We start from the raw sequence: 25876 nt of genomic DNA, 5'->3' as shown, positions 1-25876 counted from the left end.
TGCCCCAAAAAGTGGTGATGCCCATGGTATATAGACATTCATTTTTCACTTTGTCAATAAGCTAATGGATTAGGAAAATTCAATAATATTGAAGGGATATGAAAAGAATGATTACATAGGCTGTTATGGATGAAACTGGTGGGAGACTTCAACTTGTTGGTGAATAATGAGGAAATGCAATAAGTTCACCAAGGAGATTGCTTACAAATTACCCATTCTAGAATATTGCTCAAGTGTATAGGATGCATGCCATTTATGATTGGCAGGGGATATTGAACATATACAGAGAAGCACAGCATGAATAGTCACATGTTTGTTTGCCTGTGGGATAGTGTCACAGAGATGCTGAAGTAACTGAACTGGCAGACTCTTGAAGACAGACATAAACTAAGCTCACAAAAAGGTATTGAAGCAGTCAGTCTTTCCATGCTCCATATGTGAGTGGAATGGGAAGAAAGCATAATAATTGGTACAATTGGATGTTCCCTCTACATCTACATCTATATGGATACTCTGCAAATCACATTTAAGTGCCTGGCAGAGGGTTCATTGAACCACCTTCACAATTCTCTATTATTCCAATCTCATATAGCATGCGGAAAGAACGAACACCTATGTCTTTCCATACGAGCTCTGATTTCCCTCATTTGATTGTGGTGATTGTTTCTCGCTATGTAGGTCGGTGTCAACAAAATATTTTTGCATTTGGAGGAGAAAGTTGGTGATTGTATTTCGTGAGAAGATTCCGTCGCAGCAAAAAAGTCTTTCTTTCAATAAAGTCCAACCCAAATCCTGTATCATTTCAGTGATGCTCTCTCCCATATTTCATGATAATACAAAACGTGCTACCCTTCTTTGAACTTTTTTGATGTTCTCCATCAATCCTATCTGGTAAGGATCCCACACTGCACAGCAGTATTCTAAAAGAGGACAGACAAGCCTAGTGTGGGCAGTCTCCTTAGTAGATCTGCTACATTTTCTAAGTGTCCTGCCAATAAAACTCAGTCTTTGGTTAGCCTCCCCCCCCCCCCCAAAAAAAAATTTTTTTCTATGTGTTCCTTCTAATTTAAGTTGTTCGTAATTATAATTCCTAGGTATTTAGTTGAATTTATGGCCATTAGATTTGACTGATTTATCGTGTAACCAAAGTTTAACGGATTGCTTTTAGTACTTGTGTGGATGATCTCACACTTTTCACTATTTAGGGTCAACTGCCAATTTTCGCACCATTCAGATATCTTTTCTAAATTGTTTTGCAGTTTGTTTTGATCTTCTGATGACTTTATTAGTCGATAAATGACAGCATCATCTGGAAACAACCTAAGATGGCTGCTCAGATTATCTCCCAAATCGTTTATACAGATAAGGAACAGCAAGGGGCCTATAACACTACCTTGGGGAATGCCAGAAATCACTTCTGTTTTACTCGATGACTTTCTGGCAGTTATTATGAATCAGTTACTATGAACTATGACCTCTCTGACAGGAAATGATGAATTCAGTCGCATAAGTGAGACATTATTCCATAAGCATACAATTTGATTACAAGCCGCTTGTGAGGTACAGTGTCAAAAGCCTCCTGGAAATCTAGAAATATGGAATTGATTTGAAATGTCTTGTCAGTAGCATGCAACACTTTGTGTGAGTGAAGAGCTGGTTGTGTTTCACGAGAACCATGTTTTTTAAATGCATGTTAACTGTTTGTCATTAGGTCATTCTCTTCGAGGTGATTCATAATGTTTGTACACAATATATATTGCAAAATCCTCATGCATATCAACGTTTATGATACGGTCCTGTAATTAAGGTGATTACTCCTGTTGCCTTGCTCGAATATTGGTGGAACTTGCCAGTCTGTGGGTACTGATCCTTCGTCGTGGAAGTGGTTGTATATGGTTGTTAGTGTAGGGCTGTTGCATCAGCTTACTCTGAAAGGAACCTTAATGTTTTAGTGTCTGGACTGGAATACTTGTTTTTATTACATGGTTTAAGTCTCTTCACTACGCCGAGGTTAACTACTTCTAAGTTACTCATGTTGGCATCTGTTCTTGATTGGAATTATGGGATATTTACTTTTTTCTTCTTTGGTGAAGGAGTTTCAGAAGGCTGTATTTAGTAACTTCCAAGCCACCCAGAATCCCAAATCGCTCACCAGGTTCAGGTTCATTGATGACATCTTCGTGATCTGTTCCAAGGGAGAGGACACCCTTTCCACATTCTCCCAGAACTTCAATACCTTCTCCCACATTCACTTCACTAGTTCCTCCTCAGCCCAATGAACACCTACTGTGATCTCGACTGCCACCTCAAGTCTGGCCTCATCAGTACCTCCATCCACATCAAACCTACCAACCACCAACAATACCTCCATTTTGACAGCTACCACCCACATGGCAGCAAGGCATCCCTTTTTTACAACCTATATTTTTGTGGTGATTGCAAGACAGTTCCCGTACATCCTCTCATTAACAACTGCTCCAGTCCTGTCAAAGGTGTTTAACGGTGTTTCCTATCCTATCAAAAGCAGTGTGTCTTGTGTTCTGTTGATTTAGCTGCAACCACTGTGTGGGATTGTATGTGGCCAGGACCACTAACGAGCTGTCTGTCTGCCTAAATGGCCTCCGCCAAACTGTGGCTAAGGGACTGCTGGACCACACAGTTGCCAAGCATGCCATGCAACATGCTACATTTGAGTTCAGTTATTGCTTTTCAGCTCTTGCCATCTGGATTCTTTCCATCAATATCAGATCTTTTTCAATTGCATGGGTGGGAACTTTGCTAGGCCGATGTCCTCCACCCCCTTCTGTGCCCTTCATTGCTGCCACTCCAGCCTCACACATGCCATACTTTTTGCCTTCCCCAGATTGTACATGCACAGTTAGTTCCTCTTCTCTCTCTCTCCTCCAGAATTGTCTCCCAATGGTGTACCTGGTATCCCCACCATCTTGTCCCCAGTCCATCCCTGCATACTCTTACAGGCAACAGTACAGCATTGGCCTCCACCCCTAATCTGTTATCCTTTCTCCTCCTGCCCCACGCCTCTTCTGTACCCCCCACTACTCACCCCTGCCGAATTCACTACTCACTGCTGCCAGGTTTCAGCACCTTACGAATATGTTTTTGTTTCTCTAAATCTGCAGGACAATATCGACAACTTAGTTTACTTTTAAACAATGGAAAATCCAGGATGGAATGGAACAATATTGTGAAAAGGTCACAGATTTTCTGAATTGTGCAGGGAAAGTTCCCACTTGTGCAGTTCAGAAAAACGGGTATGCTGGGCACCAGCTTTTCTGAATTGCACAGGTGGGAACTTTCCCTGCAATATATCCCATGTTCCTGTAACCCCGCTATCCTCAACCTTTGTTAGTTACTGTCCTGTTCCATCCAGCCCCTTCTCTGTTCCCATTCCAGCACTACACATCTACAGCTATCTATTTACATCTACATGGATACTCTGCAAATCACATTTAAGTGCCTGGCAGAGGGTTCATCGAACCACCTTCACAATTCTCTATTATTCCAATCTTGTGTAGTGCGCGGAAAGAACGAACACCTATATCTTTCTGTATGGGCCCTGATTTCCCTTATTTTATTGCGGTGATCATTTCTCCCTATGTAGGTCGGTGTCAACAAAATATTTTCATGTTCGGAGGAGAAAGTTGGTGATTGGGATTTCGTGAGAAGATTCTGTCGCAATGAAAAATGCCTTTGTTTTAATTATGTCCACCCCAAATCCTGTATAATTTCTGTGATACTCTCTCCCATATTTCGTGATAATGCAAAACATGCTGCCGTTCTTTGAACTTTTTTGATGTACTCAGTCATTTTGATGTACTCAGTCAGTCCCATCTGGTAAGGATCCCACACCACGCAGCAGTATTCTAAAAGAGGATGGACAAGAATAGTGTAGGTAGTCTCCTTAGTAGATCTGCTACATTTTCAAGTGTCCTGCCAATAAAATGCAGTCTTTGGTTAGCCTTCCCCACAACATTTTCTATGTGTTCCTTCTAATTTAAGTTCTTTGTAATTGTAATACCTAGGTATTTTGTTGAATTTACGGCTTTTAGATTAGACTGATTTATCGTGTAACTGAAGTTTAATGAATTCCTTGTAGCACTCATGTAGATGACCTCACACTTTTCGTTATTTAGGGTCGACTGACAATTTTTGCACCATTCAGATATCTTTTCTTAATCGTTTTGCAATTTGTTTTGATCTTCTGATGACTTTATTAGTCAATAAATGACAGCGTCATCTGCAAACAACCCAAGATGGCTGCTCAGATTGTCTCTCAAATCGTTTATATAGATAAGGAACAGCAAAGGGCCTATAACACTACCTTGGGGGATTCCAGAAATCTTTTCTGTTTTACTCTATGACTTTCCATCAATTACTACGACCTGTGACCTCTCTGACAGGAAATCACAAATCCAGTCACATAACTGAGACGATATTACGTAAGCATGCAATTTCACTACAAGCTGCTTGTGAGGTACAGTGTCAAAAGCCTTCTGGAAATCCAGAAATACGGAACTGATCTGAAATCCCTTGTCAGTAGCACTCAACACTTTTTGTGAATAAAGAGCTAGTTGTGTTTCACAGGAACGATGTTTTCTAAACCCATGTTGACTGTGTGTCAATAGAAGTTTTCTTGGAGGTAATTCATAATGTTTGAACACAGTATATGTTCCAAAATGCTGCTGCATATCGACATTAACCATATGGGCCTGTAATTTAGTGGATTACTCCTACTCCTACACATCCCTCATTCTTCCATTGCACCCCATCTTTTTACTTTCTCCTTTTCCGTTATCCCCCCCCCCTCATCTCTCCGCTACCCTCCGTCTAACCTCCTAACTGCACATAGCAGCCCTACCCCCTTTCCCCCTCGTCCCTGCGCACTCCCCAACAGCGTGTCACTGTCGGCCACCCCCGACCCTACTATCCCTTCCCCTCCCCACCCCAGCCTCCTCCTTACCCCTACCCAGTCGCCACTTCCATCATGCACTGGTGCTGCTGCACACAGTGTGTCCTCAGTTGCCTGAGACTGCAGTCATGTGTGTGTGACTTGCATTTGCGTGTGTGTGTGTGTGTGTGTGTATTCTAATTTTGATGAAGGCCTTACTGGCCGAAAGCTATATTTGTGACAGTCTTTTTGTAGCGTCTATCTTCGACTTAGCATCTCCGCTATATGGTGTGTAGCAACTTCTCTTTTCATAATATTGTTATAGTTTACTTTTAAAATATTTTTAAATGTGTTTCCTGCCACTCAATACTGCCTGTCAGTGGTAAGTAGTAGTGCAGCCTGATTTTTGTAGTTGTTATACTGTATTGTATTTTCCATTGTTTAATCTCAAATACACCTGTTGATTTACTCAGATCGCAGTTGTTTCCATAATTTCATTTATTGTTATTCCAGAATCAAGGAGCAATAAACATAAGAAGACTGTTTGAAATTGAGGCTGAAAGAATTAAAGCAAAAAAATCTGAAACCACAAAACGGAGGCGGCTGGAAAGAGTTTTTGAAATGGATAGGAAGATGGAAAAGGATATATCTTCAAAACAAGAACAGTTGGCATCATCAAGCCAAGTGGGAGATCATACTGGAGCTAAAAATGCAGACTCAGCTTATGACAAAGAACGGCACCAAATTGATAATCTACGCATTATTGATCCCTCAATTGGACTGTCAGCTGGTGCGCTCCAGGAATTTGTCCCTGCTACCCAACTGAAGGGACTGGATGACTATGTTCCTGAATCGCAACATTACAATTACTATAAGGATGCTTCTGACTTTCCAGTTGTGATTAAAAGTGAAGAATCTCTCAATTTTCCTAAATACTTGAATGTATTCACTTTTGAAAGAGGAAATGTAATGCCATTTCCAGAACCAAAAACTGGATCAACTGGAGTTTTAAGTGAGTACAGAAAGTAATGATGCCAGACAGTCTCTTAAAGAAATGTCATTTATTCAGCTAGATCTTTTCATCCTTGTCAGTTTCTTCATCTTCTGCTGTTAGTTTTCTCAGTATTCTGTCTTACTTATTCTAGTTTTCATAGTCCTTGCCATTTTTACCCCCAGATGTTCTCAATTGCATTTTGGAATGCCTTGATGGAGAAAATCAAAACATATGGAGCTAAAGAGAGTCAACAGAAAAAGTCAGATTATTTCCTCTTTCAAACTAATATTCTTAAAATGGAATTTTATGTGTATATTCGATAGAGGGATCCTCAGTTAGTGTAATGTAGGACAGCAAAACATGAAGCAGTGAGTCAGAAGGAATTTTCCTCATGTGCTCACCCATGCCACCCTGTCTAACTCGTTATCACAATGCAGCAGCACTATTCAGTGATTGTTGAAGCTCTAGTATTTATTATTTGTGTTTTGTCATCCCTATTAATTTTTAAACTAATATTGCTTTAGTCCAATTTATAATCACATTGAATGGACAAACAAAATCTTTTGCAAAACTGTTTTTAATGAGAAACAAACTGACATTTTCCATTGAGATGGGCCGTCGTGTGAAACACGATGACCAGTACTTGTTTGAAGTGACTCCAACTAAACTCAACTACACAAATTCTGAAAGAAAACTGCAGATGAACATCAAAACACAAAAGAAAATACACTTTCAATTTCAAAGAGAAACCCACATATAAAATCTACTTTTGTCTGTCAGTTTAAACACCACGTCACATATATCATATCATATATTTTCCACCGAGCGAGGTGGCGCAGTGGTTAGCACACTGGACTCACATGCAGGAGGATGATGGTTCAATCCCACGTTTGGCCATCCTGATTTAGATTTTCCGTGATTTCCCTAAATCGCTTCAGGCAAATGCCGGGATGGTTCCTTCGAAAGGGCACAGCTGAACTCATTCCCTAATCCGATGAGACCGATGACCTCACAGTTTGGTCTCTTCCCCCAAATAACCCAACCCGACCCATAAATTTTCCCTGACTTCTGCATTTGTAACATCTGCTATATTGCCCTGTTTCTGACCTTCCCATTGTCAGCTGTAATTTCTGTACAGCTCATTGCTCCTTCAGTGTCATTGGTCAACATTGTGGTGTCACTTCTGCCTCCAACTTTTCATATACTTCATTGGCTTCTTAAAATATAAATTAAATCACATACTATGATTTTACACTTTTAATATTGATGCATTCCAATTTATTCTAAATTAATCTGTATGCCCCAGTCCCATGTTTCCCAAAATCCCAAAATTTTTCTTTCCTCCATGCTTCAGCATCACAGGCTTACCTTATATGTACAATGTCATGAACATTATTCCTTAGTTCTGCCTTACTAAACAAATTGATTATTAAATTCCATTTCCCCATTTGTGTGTAATATGGATGTTTGTCTAAGGGCACATATCTCTAACAAGTTAAACTATCTATAATATAATATAAATGAATAGTTAAAAAAATCTACTCACCAAGTGATGACAGGGGAAAACACACACACACACACACACACACACACACACACACACACACACACACACAGTATTTAACTTCTGGCGGAAGCGTTGAAGGGGAAGGAAGAGGGGTGAAGGAAAAGGACTGGGGAGGTTTAGGGAAAGGAGTACAGTGCAGAAGTCATTCAGAACTTCAGGTCAGTGGAGACTTACCGGATGGGATGAGAAGGAAAGAAGTGAAACTATCTGCTAAATTTCATTGTTATTTTCTATAGTGACAGAGCAAACAGTTTTTTTTTTACATATACATTACTGAAGTAAGTGTTAACAGTTTTATCTCTTCTTCTAATATAGAATTGGTGATACTAGCATTGTGTGACTTTATAAATGCTTGATTGAAACAGCTAATTATCTGTTTAAGATTGTTTAGTTTATAGTTCAGGGTTTTTGAAATGCTTGGCACTTCTTTAAAAATGTCGTGCTCACAATTGAAATTCTTGTCAGTGCTTTAAAAATGTCTGATTATTATCTTCTGATTTATGAAAATTTACCCATTGTAATTAGTGGATGGCCTACTTTTAGATAATCAGATGATTGTGGATTCAGTTTTATGCACCACGTTTTGACAACTGTTCTAGTCATTTTTGTTAGGTACTTCGAGTGGTGGATGGATATCAGCCAGGAAACATGTCTGTGAAGGAGCACCTGCTAGATACTTGGTTAGTTGTGAAAGTATTGTGCGCAAAAATGTCATCTCTTTTGCAATGAACATTTGTGAGAGATTGGGATATGAACGCTGTGTTTTGTTAGGAATATATTAACAGTTTACGAACTTCCAGCATGGGTCTCAGCCCGAAACTAATCATTGAATGAAAAATAAAATAGTTGTGACTTGAACTGATTTTTTTGTTCTATTAATGTTAATACTTTTTCTGTGCTAGTACAGCTCGTGAACTGACTGAATGTTTAAACTTGCAAGTAGTTCTCCATATTGTCAAAATTTCACAGAAACACTCTCCTGATGCTATGATACTAACACCCCTAAGAGGTAGAACTGAGGGAAAGTTCAGTTTTACGATATTCTGAGGAATATTACTGAGAAACCTGGTTCTTTTGTTCCAGTCTGGCATACAGTTTTAACTTCTTGGAAATGTTCATGTTAACATATACTCTGTTGATGACTGTAAACACATAGTCTTAAAAATGAAAACATCAGTGTGGTAGGACAAATTAATTTATTCAGTTTGGTGTAATGCTCTTTATGTGATTAGCATATGTTAGATGGTATATTGACATATTTGCTGCTGATTTGGTTTTCCTTTAAGGGAAGAAATTTTTGGTTTCCAAAATAATCATTGTTTTTTGTTATAGCTCTACTTGTGCATGCTTCAGTCTTAAAGTCTGCGGGCTTTATGGGAATGCTTGAGCTTTGTTGTGTGCTGATCTGAACTACTTTCTTTATGGTTTTTGATGTTTCTAGCAGTGTTACTAGATGTAGGCTTTCTTGTATGTTATAGCTGTGTTTCTGATGTAGGTTAACAATGATGAGGAGGTTTTCTCTTGATGCTTGGAATATCTCTATGCAGTACAGTTATATAGTAAATGAACGTGTGTATTTTCATTTTTGTACTAGTAATGATATTTGATAAACCAATCAAATTCAATACAACTCTCTTAGTGTATCACTTCTGGATTCCTATGTGTTGTATAGCTCAAACACCGATCCAAGGCTGATATGTAAATTCTGTTGGCCACTGCACTGTAGTTAGTTTTTTATGGAGCAAGCACTGGTGACTGACAATACTATTTTTAACTGCAGACTACTTTTTGCTTAATGGGTCATCCCTGCTGCCCATTTTGGCACTTGGTGTGGAGCCTGGTGATGCAGTGCTGGACATGTGCGCAGCACCGGGTGGGAAGTCTTACATGATACTGCAGACGCTTCATCCTAGTAAGTCCCGAAACAGTTTAAAAACGCTTCATAGCACCTGTTGTTTAATTCACTGTTTCAAGTTGTGTTTTTTCACTCATTATTAATATCAGACAGTGGAAAGTTCAGGATGGAATAATGAGAGTGTGGAAAGGATAGGTTACTGCTCACCACATAGAGGAGGCATTGTGTTGCAGACAGGCACAATGGAAACAATGCTAGGAAAAAAAAGCTTTTGTACAAAGGCCTTCATCGGAAGTAGAAAACACACACACAAGTTCACTGAAGTACAACTCGCATACATGTGACCACTGTCTATCACCCCAGCTAGATTTCTGTTCACCACAGATGCAGTTGTAGTTGGGCCGTATACTTGTAACAGATCACAGAACGTGTGAGCAAAATCCTTGGCTCTGGAGATATCAAGCCAGTTTTCAGAAGCAGCAGTTAAATAAAAGTTAGGGATACAGAAAAGTTTTGGGTGGGGAAGTGGGATTGCAGGGTAGGGGTGGGGGAAGATTCTAGTGTTGCCTATGGGAAAATGGAGGAGTGTAGTGGGGACAGGGTAGGGTAGCTAGGTGCAGCACCAGAAGGCAGTGCTGAGGGGGAGAAGTAGATAAAGGGAAAAGGACTATCTGAGTGTGTTAGTGAGATAGGCAGCAAGTGGATAGGCAAGTGGAGGACTGGATAATGAAGGTTTAGGCCAGGGGTGGTATAGGAACGAAGGATATGTTGCAGAGAGAGTTCTTACCTGTGCAGCTCGGAAAAGCTGGTGTTAGTGGGAAGAATCCATGTAGCACAGGCTGTGAAGCAGTGATAAAAGCGAAGAACATTGTGTTGGGCGGCATGTTCAGCAACTCCGTGGCGTAACTTCTCTTTGCCTCAATTTGGCGGGGACATTTGTGTGAACAGACAACTTGTTAGTTGTCATAGCTGTGTAGAATGTGGTGCACAGAAGACGACAGTGGTCATCTGTTTGTGTGTTGTGTGGATGCGTGTGTGTTTTCTACTTCTGATTAAGGACTTTGTCCTAAAGCTGATTATTTGTAGCATTCTTTCCATTGTGCCTGTCTGCAAGTCAGAGGCAATCTATACTTTCCTTATTATCTTTATTTTATTTCTTTATGTGTCATACATACTGTTTGTCTTGGTATTCCTTTTTTAGAATATTTAGTACAAAGTAAAAGTTTTTCTGAAATATTTGTACTTACTTTTCTCTCACCAGAGTATCTCGTTTGTAATGATATTCAGCACTCAAGAGTCAGAAGAATTAAGTCAATGTTCAAACAGTATCTATATGACTTTGAGAAATGGGAAAAACAAATCATAATTACTGAAGGTGATGGAAGTGCAATTGATGAAGAAGACTTGTATGACAAAGTGAGTGTACTTTTGTGTGGTTTCCAGTTTGGTGATTCTCAGAAGACAACAAGCTCCCTCAAGAAAATATTTCCCCGACACTGGTACAACATAATATGCAGGAAGTATTTAACTGCTGACTCCAATATGTCTAGCTCATCCTTCACCTGCAATCACATAACTGATATAATTGCATGTCCACTGTAAGAATATTGCTGGGAAAATGTCATTATCTGTTATGTTTTCATTTGATAGCATGTATGTTTGAGCCTTTGCTTAATGTCTCATAGATTATGAAAAATTTTATCTCCCTTCTTGAACTAAATGTATTATTGAAATTTCACATACTCTTCTTTCATTTTACAGGTTCTTTGCTCGTCTTTTTCCCTTCCCCTTTGTTTTATTTGCTTCTTTTTATTATTATTACTGTAATAATAATAATAACCATTTTCAGTTTACAGCACTGTAGACTGTATATCTCATCTATTTCATATGATTGTTGATTCCCAGTTCTGCCACTTTGACTATATTTACTTGTCCCATGATCTTTTATGTTTTTTTGAGAAGTAATTTTACTCAAAACACATACCTTTCTTAACTACTAGAATAATGTGACACAGGTTCCAGAGTCATCAGTCTTCTGCCAATCTGTGTGTAATAGCCTATGACCAGCTCTTAAACTCATAAGTACATTTCATTGTTTGACTTTTGTATTTGATTACATTTTTCATGTGTATTCACAATTAAAACTAGGTACAACATTCAACATCACCAAAATGACTGTAGTGATGAAACTCAAGGACTAAAGTGTATTAATGTAATACATTAATTTATTTACATTATAATTACATTTATTCAGTCTTTTTATGAAACTTTTACACCACAAAGCTGCAGTTTTCTAATAATGTGCCGTAATATTTCATTCAGAATGTCAAAATATACATCTCACTACAACATAAAACTGTGAACATTTAGTTTACTGTGCTAAAATTTACTTATATCACAAATTTTTTTAAATTCATATCTTGTGGCAATGAAATGTAATGAAAATAGTCACCAAGTATATAGTCTTAGTATAAATACAAGAATTTCACCAGTTGTAACAACAATGACTTCAAATATTGCATTAATGATTTTCAAAACACAGCTGATATACTGGAAATAATGTTGCATGGCAACTAACAGTGTCTTTTACTATTATCAGGGGAAGATGAGTCCTTCTCATGTCTCAGTGCATGTTAGTTAGTTGTAAAATTGATTAAAGTGTAGTAATATGAGGTGACTTAAAAAAGTAAATTACACACTGTTATGGCAAGCCAAGCAAATTTTATTGACTGCTGTAGCACATGTCAAAGTGACACAGATACATGACACTATTTTTCAGCATGGTTACCAAATCTCTGTAAACAACAGTTGTGACATTCTACCGGTCCTTCATTTCCATGCTAATAGAAATCCGCTCATGTAACCGTTCGAGAAGTGCTCTATCAGTATCATCATCACTGTAAAATGTCTTTCGTCCTAGATGTTCTTTCAGATTGCAATTGTGATTGCATGGAATATTCACTGGAGCTCAAAAAATGTTGCTAAACAATATTTATTTTATATTTCCCAATATACATAATTAATTACACAATGTCATCTGCTTTTTTTTTAACCAGATCACATAGAGCTTTTATAAAAATCAAAGGTATTTCTGGATATCATGAAACAGCCTGTGAATAATGGTGCATGCCAATTACTTTTCCTGTTATTACAATGGATAGCTTTTCCAAAATTTCTTCCGGTATCAATGTGATCTCTACACTGCTTCCCCACCAGCAGTGAAGTTATGAATTTATACATTGTGGCGAAGTTAATTTCTTATAAAAGGTAAACATAACATCAACAAAAATACAGAGTATGTTAGAATGACAAGAAAAATGGTACATGATGACAGGACGCTCTTGACAATGTCTGATGTGCTAGTTCATTAATAATCTCAACAAAGATATCTTGCTCTAAGAACAGGGGTGGAAACCTTATAGTCCTTCCTGACTGGACACTTTGATATTTGTAAGTGGTTTGTCTGGAAAATGTTGCAGTTGGATGTCCTTAGAAAATTGTGGAAGATCCTTTTCTGATTTCATTGTTTCCTGGAGAAGGTAGACTGGTTTATGTCTGTCCACTGACACACTTATGTGTTTTCATTTCCTCTAGATGGTGAAATATTTTTCACACCTTGCTATGTCGGGGAAAGGAACTTCACATGTAGGTTCTAATGGTTTTCTAACCCTGTCACATCTTAGAAAGACTGGGAACATGTCTGTAGGCGTCTAGGAACAAAGACTGATCCTGATGTGCTATATGTAGGTCAACTAGGTTTCAGACGTAACATTTGCTTTGGCAAATCAGATGCAAATGAATCACGGTCAATCTTCGTAGATGGCCCTTCAAAAAATTCACCAGGAAGTCTTATTGTCTTTCCAAATACCATATGTGCAATGGAATGGTTTGATTTCTCTCGTACTGCAGTACATAGCCCGAGTAGAACAGTAGGTAAGGTTTCTGCCCAGTTAGAAGTGTTACGGGCAATGATTGCAGACTTCAGACTTCTATGTAGTTGCTCCACCTTGCCATTGCATTGGGGAAGATATGGAATTGTGTGCGGATATCCGGATCCTGCTCCAGCTACTGCAAGGTCTGGGTGCTGACGAGTCCTCTCCATTTGGCTTGGTCCTCCCACCACTTTTCTTCCTCCATTTGCTGCCAGGTCACACCTCTCCTTTCTTCAGCTATTCTCACTCACATTTTCCACTGTGTTCTTGGGCGCCCTTTAGGTCTTTTTCCATCCATCTTTAGCTCTTCCATAATTTTGGGGAGTCTCTGCCCACACATCCTCTTAACATACCTGTACCATCTTAGTCTCTTTTTTTCAATTTCTTCTCTCATACTTCCTTGTTTAAGGTCCTTTCTGAAATCTACATTTCTTAGTCTGTCCATTCTTGTTTTTCGCTTAACTGCTCTGAGAAATTTCATTTTCCCTGCTTGCAGTCTGCTCCAGTCCCTTTCTGTTCTTGTCCATGTTTCTCCTCCATAGGTGACAATGGGGAAGTAATAACTCTTATACATAAGGAGTTTTGCTTTTTCTGAAACTTCCTTATTCCAAATCAGGTGTTTTATTGTTTGGTAGAAATTGCCTCCCTTCTGTAACCTCCTATTAATTTCGTTGGTTATTCTTCCATCACTACATATTTCATTCCCTAAATAAGTGAAACTGTCTACCACTTTGAGGGGTTCTCCATTCAAAGTAATATTTCTGTTGATCCCTTTGTCTCTTCCAAATACCATTACTTCACTCTTATCTTTATTTATTTTTAATCCATACCTTTTCATTGTTTCCTTCCATGCATCAAGTTGTAACTGTACATCTACCTCTTTATTGCCCCATATTACCATATAATCTGCAAAAATCATCTTTTTGTCTTTTTCTTTTACTATATCTTTAACTGCCCTATTCATTCCCTCCATCACAACATTAAAAAGTGCAGGAGATAGAATACTTCCTTGTTAAAGTCCTTGTCTTATTTCAAGGTATTCAGAGTTCCCCAAAGTTGTTCTAAGTCTACAATTGTATCCTTTGTACATTGTCTGTATTACGTTAATGTATCCATCTTCTACATATATTTTCTTCATTTCTTCCCAGATTCTTTCCCTGTTAACTGAGTCATATGCCTTTTCTATGTCTATGAAAACCATTATCACCCTTTTGTTATACTCACAACTTCTTTCCATCAGTTGACGGATAGAAAATATCGGGTCGATTGTGCTTCTTCCTTTCCTAAACCCATGCTGTTCTTCACTCAGCTCCTTTTCTATCTTTTCACTTATCTGATTTAGTAAAATTCTTTCAAAAATCTTGGCTGTATGACTCATAAGGGTTATTCCTCTGTAGTTTTTACAAAGTCTTTTATTGCCTTTTTTGAAGATGGGAACAATGACTCCTCTTCTCCAGTTGTCAGGTATTGTACTATTTCTCCACGCACTTGATAGTACTCTATGCAGCCACTGCATTCCCACTGGGCCTGCATGTCCACTGATACTTCATCAGGTACCATTAATTAATGCCAGTTTGATGCACTGGGAGGTGATGCCTTACGTATAGACTTACTGTCAGCTTTCTTGTAGCCTATAAAACGAGTGAAAGGCTAACACCCAATACAGCAGTCATTTTCCCTATTTGGACTAACTTTTAATTTGTGATTGAGAGGTTGTTTGCAACTTTGGAACCTTAGTGACCTACGGTGTACTAAAAATACAGCTGCAGTTCACCTTGTAGCGGCACCACCGCTTAGGATAGGGAAAGTTAGTTTTGTGCGATACGACAGGTTCTGCTGTGACTACCGATACCTGAATAATAAGACAGTAATGGACACATACCCCACTCCAAACATATAGGAGATTTTGGATCATTTAGGACAGTGCCTGTACTTTTCTACAATGGATTTGACAAGTGGCTATCATCAGTTAGAGGTGGCTCCAGAGGATTATCCAAAAACTGCTTTCTCTACACCTGGAGGCTATTACCAGTACATTAGAATGCCATTCGGTTTGAAAAACGCTCCGGCAACGTTTCAGAGGTTGCTAGACAGTGTATTGAGGGGCTTGAAACCACGACAGTGTCTTGTCTATTATAGTGTTTTCAAGTAGTATGGAACAACATGGACAGCGGTTAAGGGAAGTCTTTATGAGGTTAAGAGCAGCTCGTTTGAAGTTGAGCCTGGAAAAGCATCATTTCACGTTAGAAGAAGTGAAATATTTGGGTCACATGATCAGTAAGAATGTAGTCCGAACAGATCCTAAGTTGGTACAGGCTATAAGGGATTTTTGGGAACTGAAAACAGTTAAGGAAGTGCAGTCATTCATCAGACTTTACAATTTCTGTCCAAAGTTTGTGAAGGGTTTTGCAGATTTGGCACAGCCGTTGACACGATTGTTATGGACGGGTGTGAAATTTGAGTGGACAGAAGAGTGTCAGAAAGCGTTTCGACAAACTGAAAGAAGTGTTAACACCAAGTCCGGTTCGTGTTTTTCCAGATTTTGAAAAGGAGTTTATACTAGCATGCGATGCATCGAATCGAGCATTAGGGTGTGTCGTTAGTCAGGAAATTGATGGGAAAGAACATCCTGTAGCCTATGTGTCTAGGCAGTTGAATACAGGAGAGAAGAATTACTCAACAACAGAGAGGGAGATGCTTAGCGTAATCTGTGGAATCACATATTTTAAATGTTATTTATATGGGAGAAGATTACGGGTAGTGATGGATCGTGCTGCATTGAAATGGTTGTTGGGGTTGAAGGATCTGTCTAGTAGACTCGCTCAATGGGCTGTAAGGCTTGGTGAATTCGTCTACGAGGTGGTACACAAGCCTGGGAAGAAACACGGTAATGCGGATGCACTAAGTAGGAAGGTGGCGAAAGTAGAAGTCATAGGTTATGACCTAGCAGTATGGCAAAAATTACAGGACGCGTACAATGATTGTAAATTGTATCGGACACAGCCACAGTTTAATTTGTACGATGGTCTTCTGTGCAGGGAAACAAAGTTAGGGCGAAGTAGTAGTGCCAGCAAAACTGAGGGATGAGGTTTTAAAGGAAGCACATGATCATGTGTTATCCGGTCAAGGAGGGTGTAGAGCAACGAATAGGAGAGCGGCGGAGAGGTATTGGTGGTGAGGTAGGAAAGCAGATGTGGATCATTATGTCAAGAATTGCATACCATGTGCGCAGAGAGCAGATATGAGTCGGAAACAGATACAGCTACAACGATTACCAGAAGCAACATGTCCATTATCTTCCCTGGGGATTGATGTCTTAGGACCTTTTACGTGAACACCATCGGGAAACAGATTCGTTCTGACAATAATAGATCATTTTTCAAGGCATGTGGAAATGGTGGCTATGACAAATCAACAGGCAGCAGTGGTCCCGCATGCATTAGTAAATAACTGGATTTTGAAATCTGGTGTACCAGAGACAATAATTACAAACCAAGGGACCAACTTCATGTCAGATTTAATGAAAGAACTATGTAAATTGTTGGACGTAAAGAAGTTGAGGATGAGCACGTTGCATCCACAGGCCAACGGAAGGACAGAATGGGTACACAGAACAATCGAGAAGATGCTGAGTTTTTATGCGGATTCTCACCACCATCAGTGGGACGAGTATTTAAAGCATATTGTATGCGTGTACAATGCAAAAGTCCATACAAATACTGGTTTGTCTCCATATGAGGTAGTGTACGGGCGAAAAATGCCGTCACTGTTTGATTTAGTGAAGGTGCAGAAAGGGAGGACCGGTGAATCAATACGTCAATTCACGAGAACAATTCGGGATGTTTGGAAACGAGTACAAAAGGTGAACACAAAGGCTTTCGAAATGCAGGAAGATGCAGTAAAGTGGAAAGGAAGTTTACTGCGGTATAAAGTGGGGCAATGGGTAATGCTGTCCAGCCCCTATATGCAAAAAGGGAAAACGAAGAAGTTCCTCACGAGGTTTCAAGGGCCATACCAAGTTGTTGAAACCACATCTCCTGTTAATGTTAAGCTTCAGCTGCCAACTAGAACGATGATAGTACACGTTGGGCGATTACAGCCATTTAAGGGTTGCTCAGATGTGATTCCAGGTGTGTCACAGGAAGAAAAGAGGAAGAAAGAGAGAGTGAAGAGAGGTTCTAAGCGCAGAGAAAACCAGGAAGATAGAGTACAGCATGAAGTACCATACTCTTTATGATCTAGAAAGTAGTAGAGTATTTGTAGTTTTTTTCCTCCGTGTCATGTGTCATTGGGTTTCCGTAGATTAATTAGGCATTGTATTTTATATGTGTTTTCGAGTATTGTGAGCCTGCTAGGGCCAGCAGTCCTTTTGTAGAGGGAGGAAGGGTGATTGATGGTGATCCCTGTCCTCAGGTCACTGGAAAGGGAAGCGTAGCATCTGATGTATGTGGAGTGTTGTTGGAGGAGAGATCAAACACAGTTCTGGAGAGATAAATGCGTCGGAGTAAATTTTGCAGCAAAGACATAATAAATATGTGTTGAACGATGTCAGAGTTATACGATTTCTTATTTAAATTTTTTGTTATCGACTGTGCTGGGTCATGAAAGTCGTGTTTATTGCACCAGTTTATATAATGTAAATTTAAGGATGAAAGTAGTCACTCAATCGGTGTTGTTTTGCATCTAAAATAGTGAATCTCGGAGGAAAATCTGTGAAGCTACAAATATGGGACACGTGCTGCAGTTATTTTTTAGACAGGGGGAAAGAAATTGACTATTCAAGGACATCATGGAGCCAAAATTGAGCTTGCAACGAGTCGGGATGCATTGGATCTTCGCCATCTACAAGAATTTGGTAGTAGTGGCAAGTTTTTTTGAGCAAGGAGTGTTTATGGAAGCGAAACAGGTAGAGCTTGAGGGGAGCGGAATTTTAATCAATGGAACTGAGTGTAACATAATAGGACCAACCTTCCATTTGCCAGCGTCAATTTCAGGAGTCTCACAACTGAATGTTACCCAGCCACAGCTGTACTGGCCAGAAACCACTTTAGAGTTTTTGCCAAGGCAAAATCTGACCTTGTTAAATCAAACTTTGGAGCCAAGTCTGTTGAGATCCGTAAACCAGTTTGTTATAGAGCAAAGAGGGGTGTATATCAGCCGAACAGCTTGTTCAACATGTCGCGCAGTATAGGGAAATGCAACGGCAAATAACGGTCATTTTGAGCACCTATGTACCAAGTGTCATCGCAGCATTAACTTTGTTACGTGTTGTTTTCTTTCTGATCAGGTGGAGAGCTAATTTCAAAAGGGAACCAAGGGTAGTCAAAGTCCCAGTGGATTGGATACCGAGGGCGTGAGACGAGTAGATGAGGGGTTGATCAAGCAGTGGTCGTCCAGGAAGGAATTTTTACGTTTTGTTTTATGTCAAGGTTTTAAGGGGACACTAGACCACATTTAAGTTTTCTAGTAGTAAGTAAGCCTGTCATAATAGCCAAATCTTACAAGTTTAAGAGTTAGTTAAAGGACGACCCGGGGACCGGGTCTTTCTGAAGAGGGGAATAATGTAGCGGCACCACCATTTAGGATAGGGAAAGTTGGTTTTGTGTGATATTCAGAGCAAAAGTTACAGCTAGGTGCGGGCCGGATTGCAGTAAGTTACACTGACCAGTGGTTGCAAAGTGGAATGGAGGCCACAGGGGCCATTGAACCACTGAAAAGTGTAAACGCAGCGGTTTGCATGTCGCAAGTTACAGGAAGAAGGGGCCCACTGGCGCAACCGGGGTGTGGGGCGTACGTGACTTGGAGTGATGCGTTAGCGAAGCAACAGATGGGGCAACAGAGTCCCAGTCCACAGCGGGTCGTTGGTTCGACCCTCTGAGGCTGACGCAGGGTCCGCAGCCAGCCAGGGCGGGCCACTCTTTGGGTCACTACTGCGGGCAGTCATCTCGTCTCCCGACACACACCAGAGACTTCCCGAGGTGTGGGCCGCAAATTTGGACTCTGGATAGTGGGGGCGGTCGTTGCCGCCACGTTCCCAGCTACGCCAGCCGAAGGAGAAGCAGCAGCGTGGCCAGTCTGCGTCTCCTGGCGGAGCGGTGCCGAGTCAACGGGGACGGTGGCCGCTGAGTCGGCTGCTGGCGCAGCCATCCTGACGTAATTGGAACTCTACAGCTGGCGAACAAGGCCGGCATGACTCAGCGTTGCATTGCACAGATCGCTGTGGCAGTGGTCTCAGCAATGCAGGGCCTGTGACGCAGACCGAGGTGAACGAAGCTCTGTAGTGGAAACAAATAAATCATTTGAAAAGCTCGGCTGAGTTTTAATACGGCACCTCCTGGCACCCACCCACTACATTTGGTATCAGTCCTTATAACCTCTTTGGTACTATAGTCCAAAGTGAAGCAAATTTTCTCTCTTCAATTTCAGCAGCATTAAATATGTATCAGCCTATATATATATATTGATGCGTAGTCATAACTACGTGGATTGTTTATCTTTTTTCTGCTCCACTCTAATGTTGTCAGTTTCTGTAAGCAATTCTACTATGTCATGTTGTGTCATTTGTCTAGGTTTGTTAGTGTACTTAATATACTACAGACTTTTCTTTGATTTATGCATAGTCTGTACTGTATGCTTTTTCTTTTTATAGATTTTGGTTGATGTCCCTTGCACAACTGACAGACATAGTGTTACTGAGAATGACAACAATATATTTAAACCAACAAGAGTGAAGGAACGACTCCGGCTTCCTGAGCTCCAAGCAAAGCTTTTAAGGTACTTTGTGGTGTACTTTGTTATCTCGGTGCAAAGAACCTAATTACTTGACTGTTTTAATACTGTTTGGAATTATTTTTAGCAATGCCTTGAGAATGGTGAGAGTTGGTGGGTCTGTGGTTTATGCAACATGCAGCTTGTCTCCAATCCAGAATGATGGTGTTGTACACATGGCTTTGAGAAAGATCTGGGAAGAGACCAAAGTGCAGGTGGAAATCAGGTAACATCTTCCCTTATTTTTGTGCAGTTTAAGTTTCTGAATAATGTATAGTATATTTGCTATGTAACTCCCTGAAGCAATCCTCAATTTACAAGAAAACACGAAACAAAGGTTAATATTATTGTTGCTATGCAAGAGTGTGTAACATACACATTTTAATATTAGAGTGACTAAGTTTATTGAGTCTTTACTTCCTTGTTCTATTAAAATTTCAGTCATTTGTGTCAGAATTGAGACAAGCGTTGGGAGGCCTGTAATTTATGGGCTATAATCCCTTGTAATTGTAATGATAACGTACAGCCAAGTTTTTGCGGAGGGCAACACACCTCAGAGAAATTGTGAGTAACAATAAAAACACTCAACACCCAATAACCATTCAAATTATTATAAAAATTATAACAATTGAAAAGTCAAGAAGGACAAAAAGTTCCCAAAAGCCACAGAGATGTATGAAGATGCTTTATTTGCAGCTACTTGTTTCACATCAGTGTAGACGAGTCTTCAGGTTTGTGTGCCAAGAATACAATCACCATGTAAAATTTTTGAAATAGTAGAAATACAGAAGCCTAGTGTTGGCATTAAAAAACAATAAAAAAAAGAACGCAGCAAAGCAGTCATAATATGACAACCCATCAATGTGGTTTGACACTCTAACACGTGTTTGCTAGGTAGATTGCCACAGGGTAGTCATGTTGGGGGGGGGGGGGGGGGGGCAGGGGGAGGGTGCTTATGTCAGATTGGCTGATGTCTGTCTTACCTCTCTGACCTGGTCTGAGCCTCATTCGCATGTCTGCGAGTGTTGGAGCAATGTGTTTGAGTACACAGTTGGAGAATACACTGACTTGATCTTTCTGTATGGTGAAACCATGGTAATGGAAGAGCTGCTCACCGTCTTTATCAAGAACATTAACCACAATGTATGACTTCATCACATACCCTTTTCACCATAATTAAGCAATGGTTTCGAGAAAGGGGTTCCTTCACTGTCAGCAGGTGTGGCTGTGGAGCTCCAAGGAGATGCCATAGACCTGAAGTGGAGAGGTCATATTGCATCACATTGAAGAGAACCTGTCAACAAGTACACGGGCTAGGTATTCATGAGTGGAACTGTAAAACAAGTGATGTAATGGATCATACATAATCAATTACTTGTGGAAGTGATCGCGTTACCAACATGTTTTGAGATGGTTGTAGCGCATAAACGGTATGTTTCTGACATGGGTTCTTATTCAAACAATTGCCTTCTCGCTCCGCTCTATAAGTCATAGAAGTTTATAATGGGAATTTCCAAACACCCTGTATAACAGTTGTCAGTATTTGTCATTGTTTTTTGTTGAAAGTATTTCTACCATTTCAAAAATTTCACACATGATTTGTATTCTTGATAAATAAACCTGAAGAAGTGTTTATACTGACCTGAAACCAGTAGTTGTGAATCTTCTTATAGCTATGCGGTTTTTGGAAACATCTCGTCATTCTTGACTTTTTAAGTGTTATAATTTTACTGCAAAAAGGTGGGACTTTAAGCAGATGGGACCTGGATAAACTGAAAGAACCAGAGGTTGTACAGAGTTTCAGGGAGAGCATAAGCGAACAATTGACAAGAACGGGGGAAAGAAATACAGTAGAAGAAGAAAGTGTAGCTTTGAGGGATGAAGTAGTGAATGCAGCAGAGGATCAAGTAGGTAAAAAGACAAGGGCTACCAGAAATCCTGGGGTGACAGAAGAAAAATTGAATTTAATTGATGAAAGGAGAAAATATAAAAATGCAGTAAATGAAGCAGGCAAAAAGGAATACAAATGTCTCAAAAATGAGATGGACAGGAAGTGCAAAATGGCTAAGCAGGCATGGCTAGAGGACAAATGTAAGGATGTAGAGGCTTATCTCACTAGGGGTAAGATAGATACTGCCTACAGGAAAATTAAAGAGACCTTTGGAGAAAAGAGAACCACTTGTATGAATATCAAGAGCTCAGATGGAAACCCAGTTCTAAGCAAAGGAGGGAAAGCAGAAAAGTGGAAGGAATATATAGAGGGTCTATACAAGGGCGATGTACTTGAGGGCAATGTTATAGAAATGGAAGAGGATGTAGATGAAGATGACATGGGAGATATGATACTGCATGAAGAGTTTGATAGAGCACTGAAAGACCTAAGTCGAAACAAGGCCTCGGGAGTAGACAATATTCCATTAGAACTACTGACGGCCTTGGGAGAGCCAGTCCTGACAAAATTCTACCATCTGGTGAGCAAGATGTATGAGACAGGCAAAATACCCTCAGACTCAAGAAAAATATAATAATTCCAATCCCAAAGAAAGCAGGTATTGACAGACTCCTGTTCATAAATGTACTGTCCTCATATTCATATAAAGATCCATTTTCCACACCTTTACATAAGTTTGATGACTTGAGATAAATGTCACATTTATCTACTGGTGTAGACCGCAGAAATGCAGGCACCGTATTGAGGATGACAGCAATGCAACAAAACAGACCACATTGCTCCTGTTTGTAACAAAAAATTCCAATGGACTATTGCAGATGTTGACATGGATGTCAGTTGTGTATTAGCAATCTCCATTGCATCCAGTAAGCTATTTAATGTTGTCAAGGTTCATAAGAAGGTTTTGTACATGCAAGTCAACACTTGTGCTCCCGTCATTACTCAGCTTGTAAACATATGTGGACTTGGGTTCTCCTCCTTAGTGCCAGTGTCACATACATTAGTCACCTACAATAAACAAAACATTCCGATATTAGGTAGTTTCTTGGCCCCAGTCACATATACATTTGTGGTTTGTCCGCTGACTTCTCTGGTGGTGAACAATGCACGCACCGAAAATTTGTTTGGTTTGGATGCCTTTAACCTTTTTGGGTTTACTATTCCCGATGAAGTTAATCTTGTCTCTGATCAAGTGCATTATACACAACTCGACTCTTCATGCTCTGACTTTTCCACCCTGTTTTCTGCAGGCTTGGGTTGTGCCCATAATTTCAAAGTCCACATCACCATGAAACCATTGGCCAGACACCGTTTCTTTTGGGCTCGCTCCGTGACCAAGTGAAGACGGAGCTCGACCGCATCACTGCCTCGGTGGTCGTCCAACTGATTGCACACAGTGAATGAGCTATCCCCCAAGACACTGTCAAGAAGCCTCGGGACAGTTATGCCTTTGCAGTGATTTCAAAGTTTCTGTCAATGCTCAGTCTATCATTGAAATGTATGTCTTGCCGCACCCTGAAAAACTTTTTGCTAAGCTCGCTGGTGGTCAGTATTTTTCCAAGATCAACCTCTCCAATGCATATTTGCAGCTGCCCATTGATGCTGACCCTTTAATGGCTCTTGGTCGTTAACATGCATTTTGGCTTGTATCAATAGTTGCGGTTACCATTTGATGATATTTCAATGGATTTTCGAACAACTCGAGAGGTCTGTACCTGGGCGTGCCAGCTATTTTCATGATATTGTGGTCTCCAGCTCCTCTGTTGCTGAACTTCTCAACAACATATGTACACTCTTTTTTGCATCATGCCACCAGCTTAAAAGACAATTTGGAAAAGTGCTGCTTCCTCCAGCCTTCTAGTGTTTATTTTGGGTTTGAGGTCTAGTGCTGGTATGAAACCCCTTCATCAGAATGTCTCTGCCATTGTGGCTCCTTTGCGTCCTATGTCAGTCAAGGAACTTATGCTTTTTGTAGGTAAGATTGCTTATTATCATCAGTTTTTGCCGGGGTTGATGTCAGTTGCATAACCGTTACATGCTTTGTTGCATTAGGTAACATCTTTCCACTGGTTGCAGGTGTACGGAATGGCGTTTTCCAAACTGAAGTCTATGGTACAGTCCGTACTGATCAACATGTAGTGCTAGCAACAAATGCGTCCCAACATGGACTGGGGGCAGTATTAGCTCATAAATATTCTGATGGCTCTGAGTGGCCTACAGCTTACACATTGAAGATGCTTAATTCAGCTCAGACTAGATATTCACAAATAGAGAAAACAGCCCTCGCCATTGTTGCTTTAAAAAAGTTTCATATTTTCCTGTACGGTGTAAAATTCAATCTAATCATGGATCACAAGCTGTTAGTTTTGCTAGTTAAGACAAAGGAGTGCACCACCTTCAGTGTTGGGCACTGTTCCTCTCTCAGTACAGCTACGAATTTCACTCTGCCTCATGGTTAAGAATGCGAATGCTGACTCACACTCCATTTTCTGGCCAGTCTGGACCCAGTTTTTGATTGGGAGTAGTTCTCTGTTTCCACGTTGATGAATGTGGTCAACAAACTGTTAATGGTTTTCCAATCACTAGTGCTCATGTCATGCAGACAAATGCTACCGATTTGATTTTAGGGAAATGGTACATTGCATACAAAATGGCTGGCCTGAGGTGTCTCCATCGTGGGCAACCGACCCCCTCTGTAAATGCTATGTGTTTCGGCATCATTTCTCTGTCGTTGATGGTGTTCTACTCTTTGGTACGAACTATTCAACTCCTCATGTAGTGGTTCCCTCGGCTCTCTGTTTGGAGATCCTGCAATTTCTGCATGCTGATCACTGGGGAGTGTCACGCATCAAGGCACTAGCCCACCATCATGTTTTTTGGCCTGGTTTAGATGGCAACATCACTCATTTGGTTACGGCACATTCTCCAAGCACACTGCAGCAAGTTGCCCTGCGGGCACTCGCTCTGTCTCTGTGGTCACAACCTTTGGAAGCCTGGGACCGTCTACACATTGATTTTGCCCAGCCATTTCTTAATGCACACTGGCTAATAGTAGTCAATACATTCTCTTTGTACCCGTATGTTGTTCATTGCCCATCAACTTCTGCCTCTGCCACCGTGGCAGCCCTGTCAAAAATTTTTTCCATCGTAGGACTTCCAGCAACATTGGTCTCTGATAACAGCCCTCAGTTTGTGTCACAGGAGTTTACCTCCTCCTGCAATGCTCGCAGGGTTCGCCACATTTTTGCCCCGCCCTTCCACCTGCAGTCCATCGGTGAGGTTGAAAGATTAGTTGGAATATTTAAAATGCAAATCAAAAAGTACGTGACTTGGTCCCCATCCGGCATTTCCTTCTTCCTGTCGATTCACGCCACTCACCCGTACCGAACTGCTCCGTGGGTGTCAAACCTGGACGCTTCTGCATCTCCTGGGGCCTGGCCAGGGTCACCAACTCATGCCGTTGTCATCTGTTTCCGGCCCGGGCGACTGTATGGGCCTGCAGGTTTGGTAGTCGTGCAAAATGGATTCCCGCCATCGTATTCTGACACCATGGCTGCTATTTCTGTGACATCCACACAGAGGGGGGCGTCTGAGCATATCATTACGACCTGTTGTGCCTGCGTATGGATGATCGGACAACCTCGGCCGGGACACCGACATTGCCACGCCAGTATGTGTCACTCAGTGGTATCACGTGATGTGGCTGGGTCACTGCCACAGCATATGAGGGGTCCCCATTCACCAGTGGATGAGTCTGGTGCAGCCTGTCCAATACCGTACCAGCACCGATGCAGCCGCCATCCACACCAGAGCCATCTCCTCCACCTCTGCCGCCAGCAGTGGGGGCACCACTACCACCACCACCAGGCCCTGGACCTGATGTGGACATGAAGCTCATAC

The 25876-nt window shown here is 40.7% G+C and overlaps 1 protein-coding gene across 1 annotated transcript in view; it reads left to right on the top strand.

Moving 5' to 3' along the window:
* LOC124776645 (5-methylcytosine rRNA methyltransferase NSUN4) overlaps positions 1-25876 on the top strand; it is a 92648-nt gene that overhangs the window by 57190 nt on the left and 9582 nt on the right. The window contains exons 3-7 of the mRNA XM_047251733.1: positions 5423-5921; positions 9251-9382; positions 10587-10741; positions 19907-20031; positions 20114-20251. Of these exons, the coding sequence (XP_047107689.1) occupies positions 5423-5921; positions 9251-9382; positions 10587-10741; positions 19907-20031; positions 20114-20251 (1049 nt within the window). The remainder of the gene's footprint in view (positions 1-5422; positions 5922-9250; positions 9383-10586; positions 10742-19906; positions 20032-20113; positions 20252-25876) is intronic.

The sequence above is a fragment of the Schistocerca piceifrons genome, chromosome 2, assembly GCF_021461385.2.
Source record: "Schistocerca piceifrons isolate TAMUIC-IGC-003096 chromosome 2, iqSchPice1.1, whole genome shotgun sequence".
Lineage (NCBI taxonomy): Eukaryota > Metazoa > Arthropoda > Insecta > Orthoptera > Acrididae > Schistocerca > Schistocerca piceifrons.
Note: the sequence above shows the minus strand (reverse complement) of the source record. Positions and strands in the feature narration are given on the sequence as shown.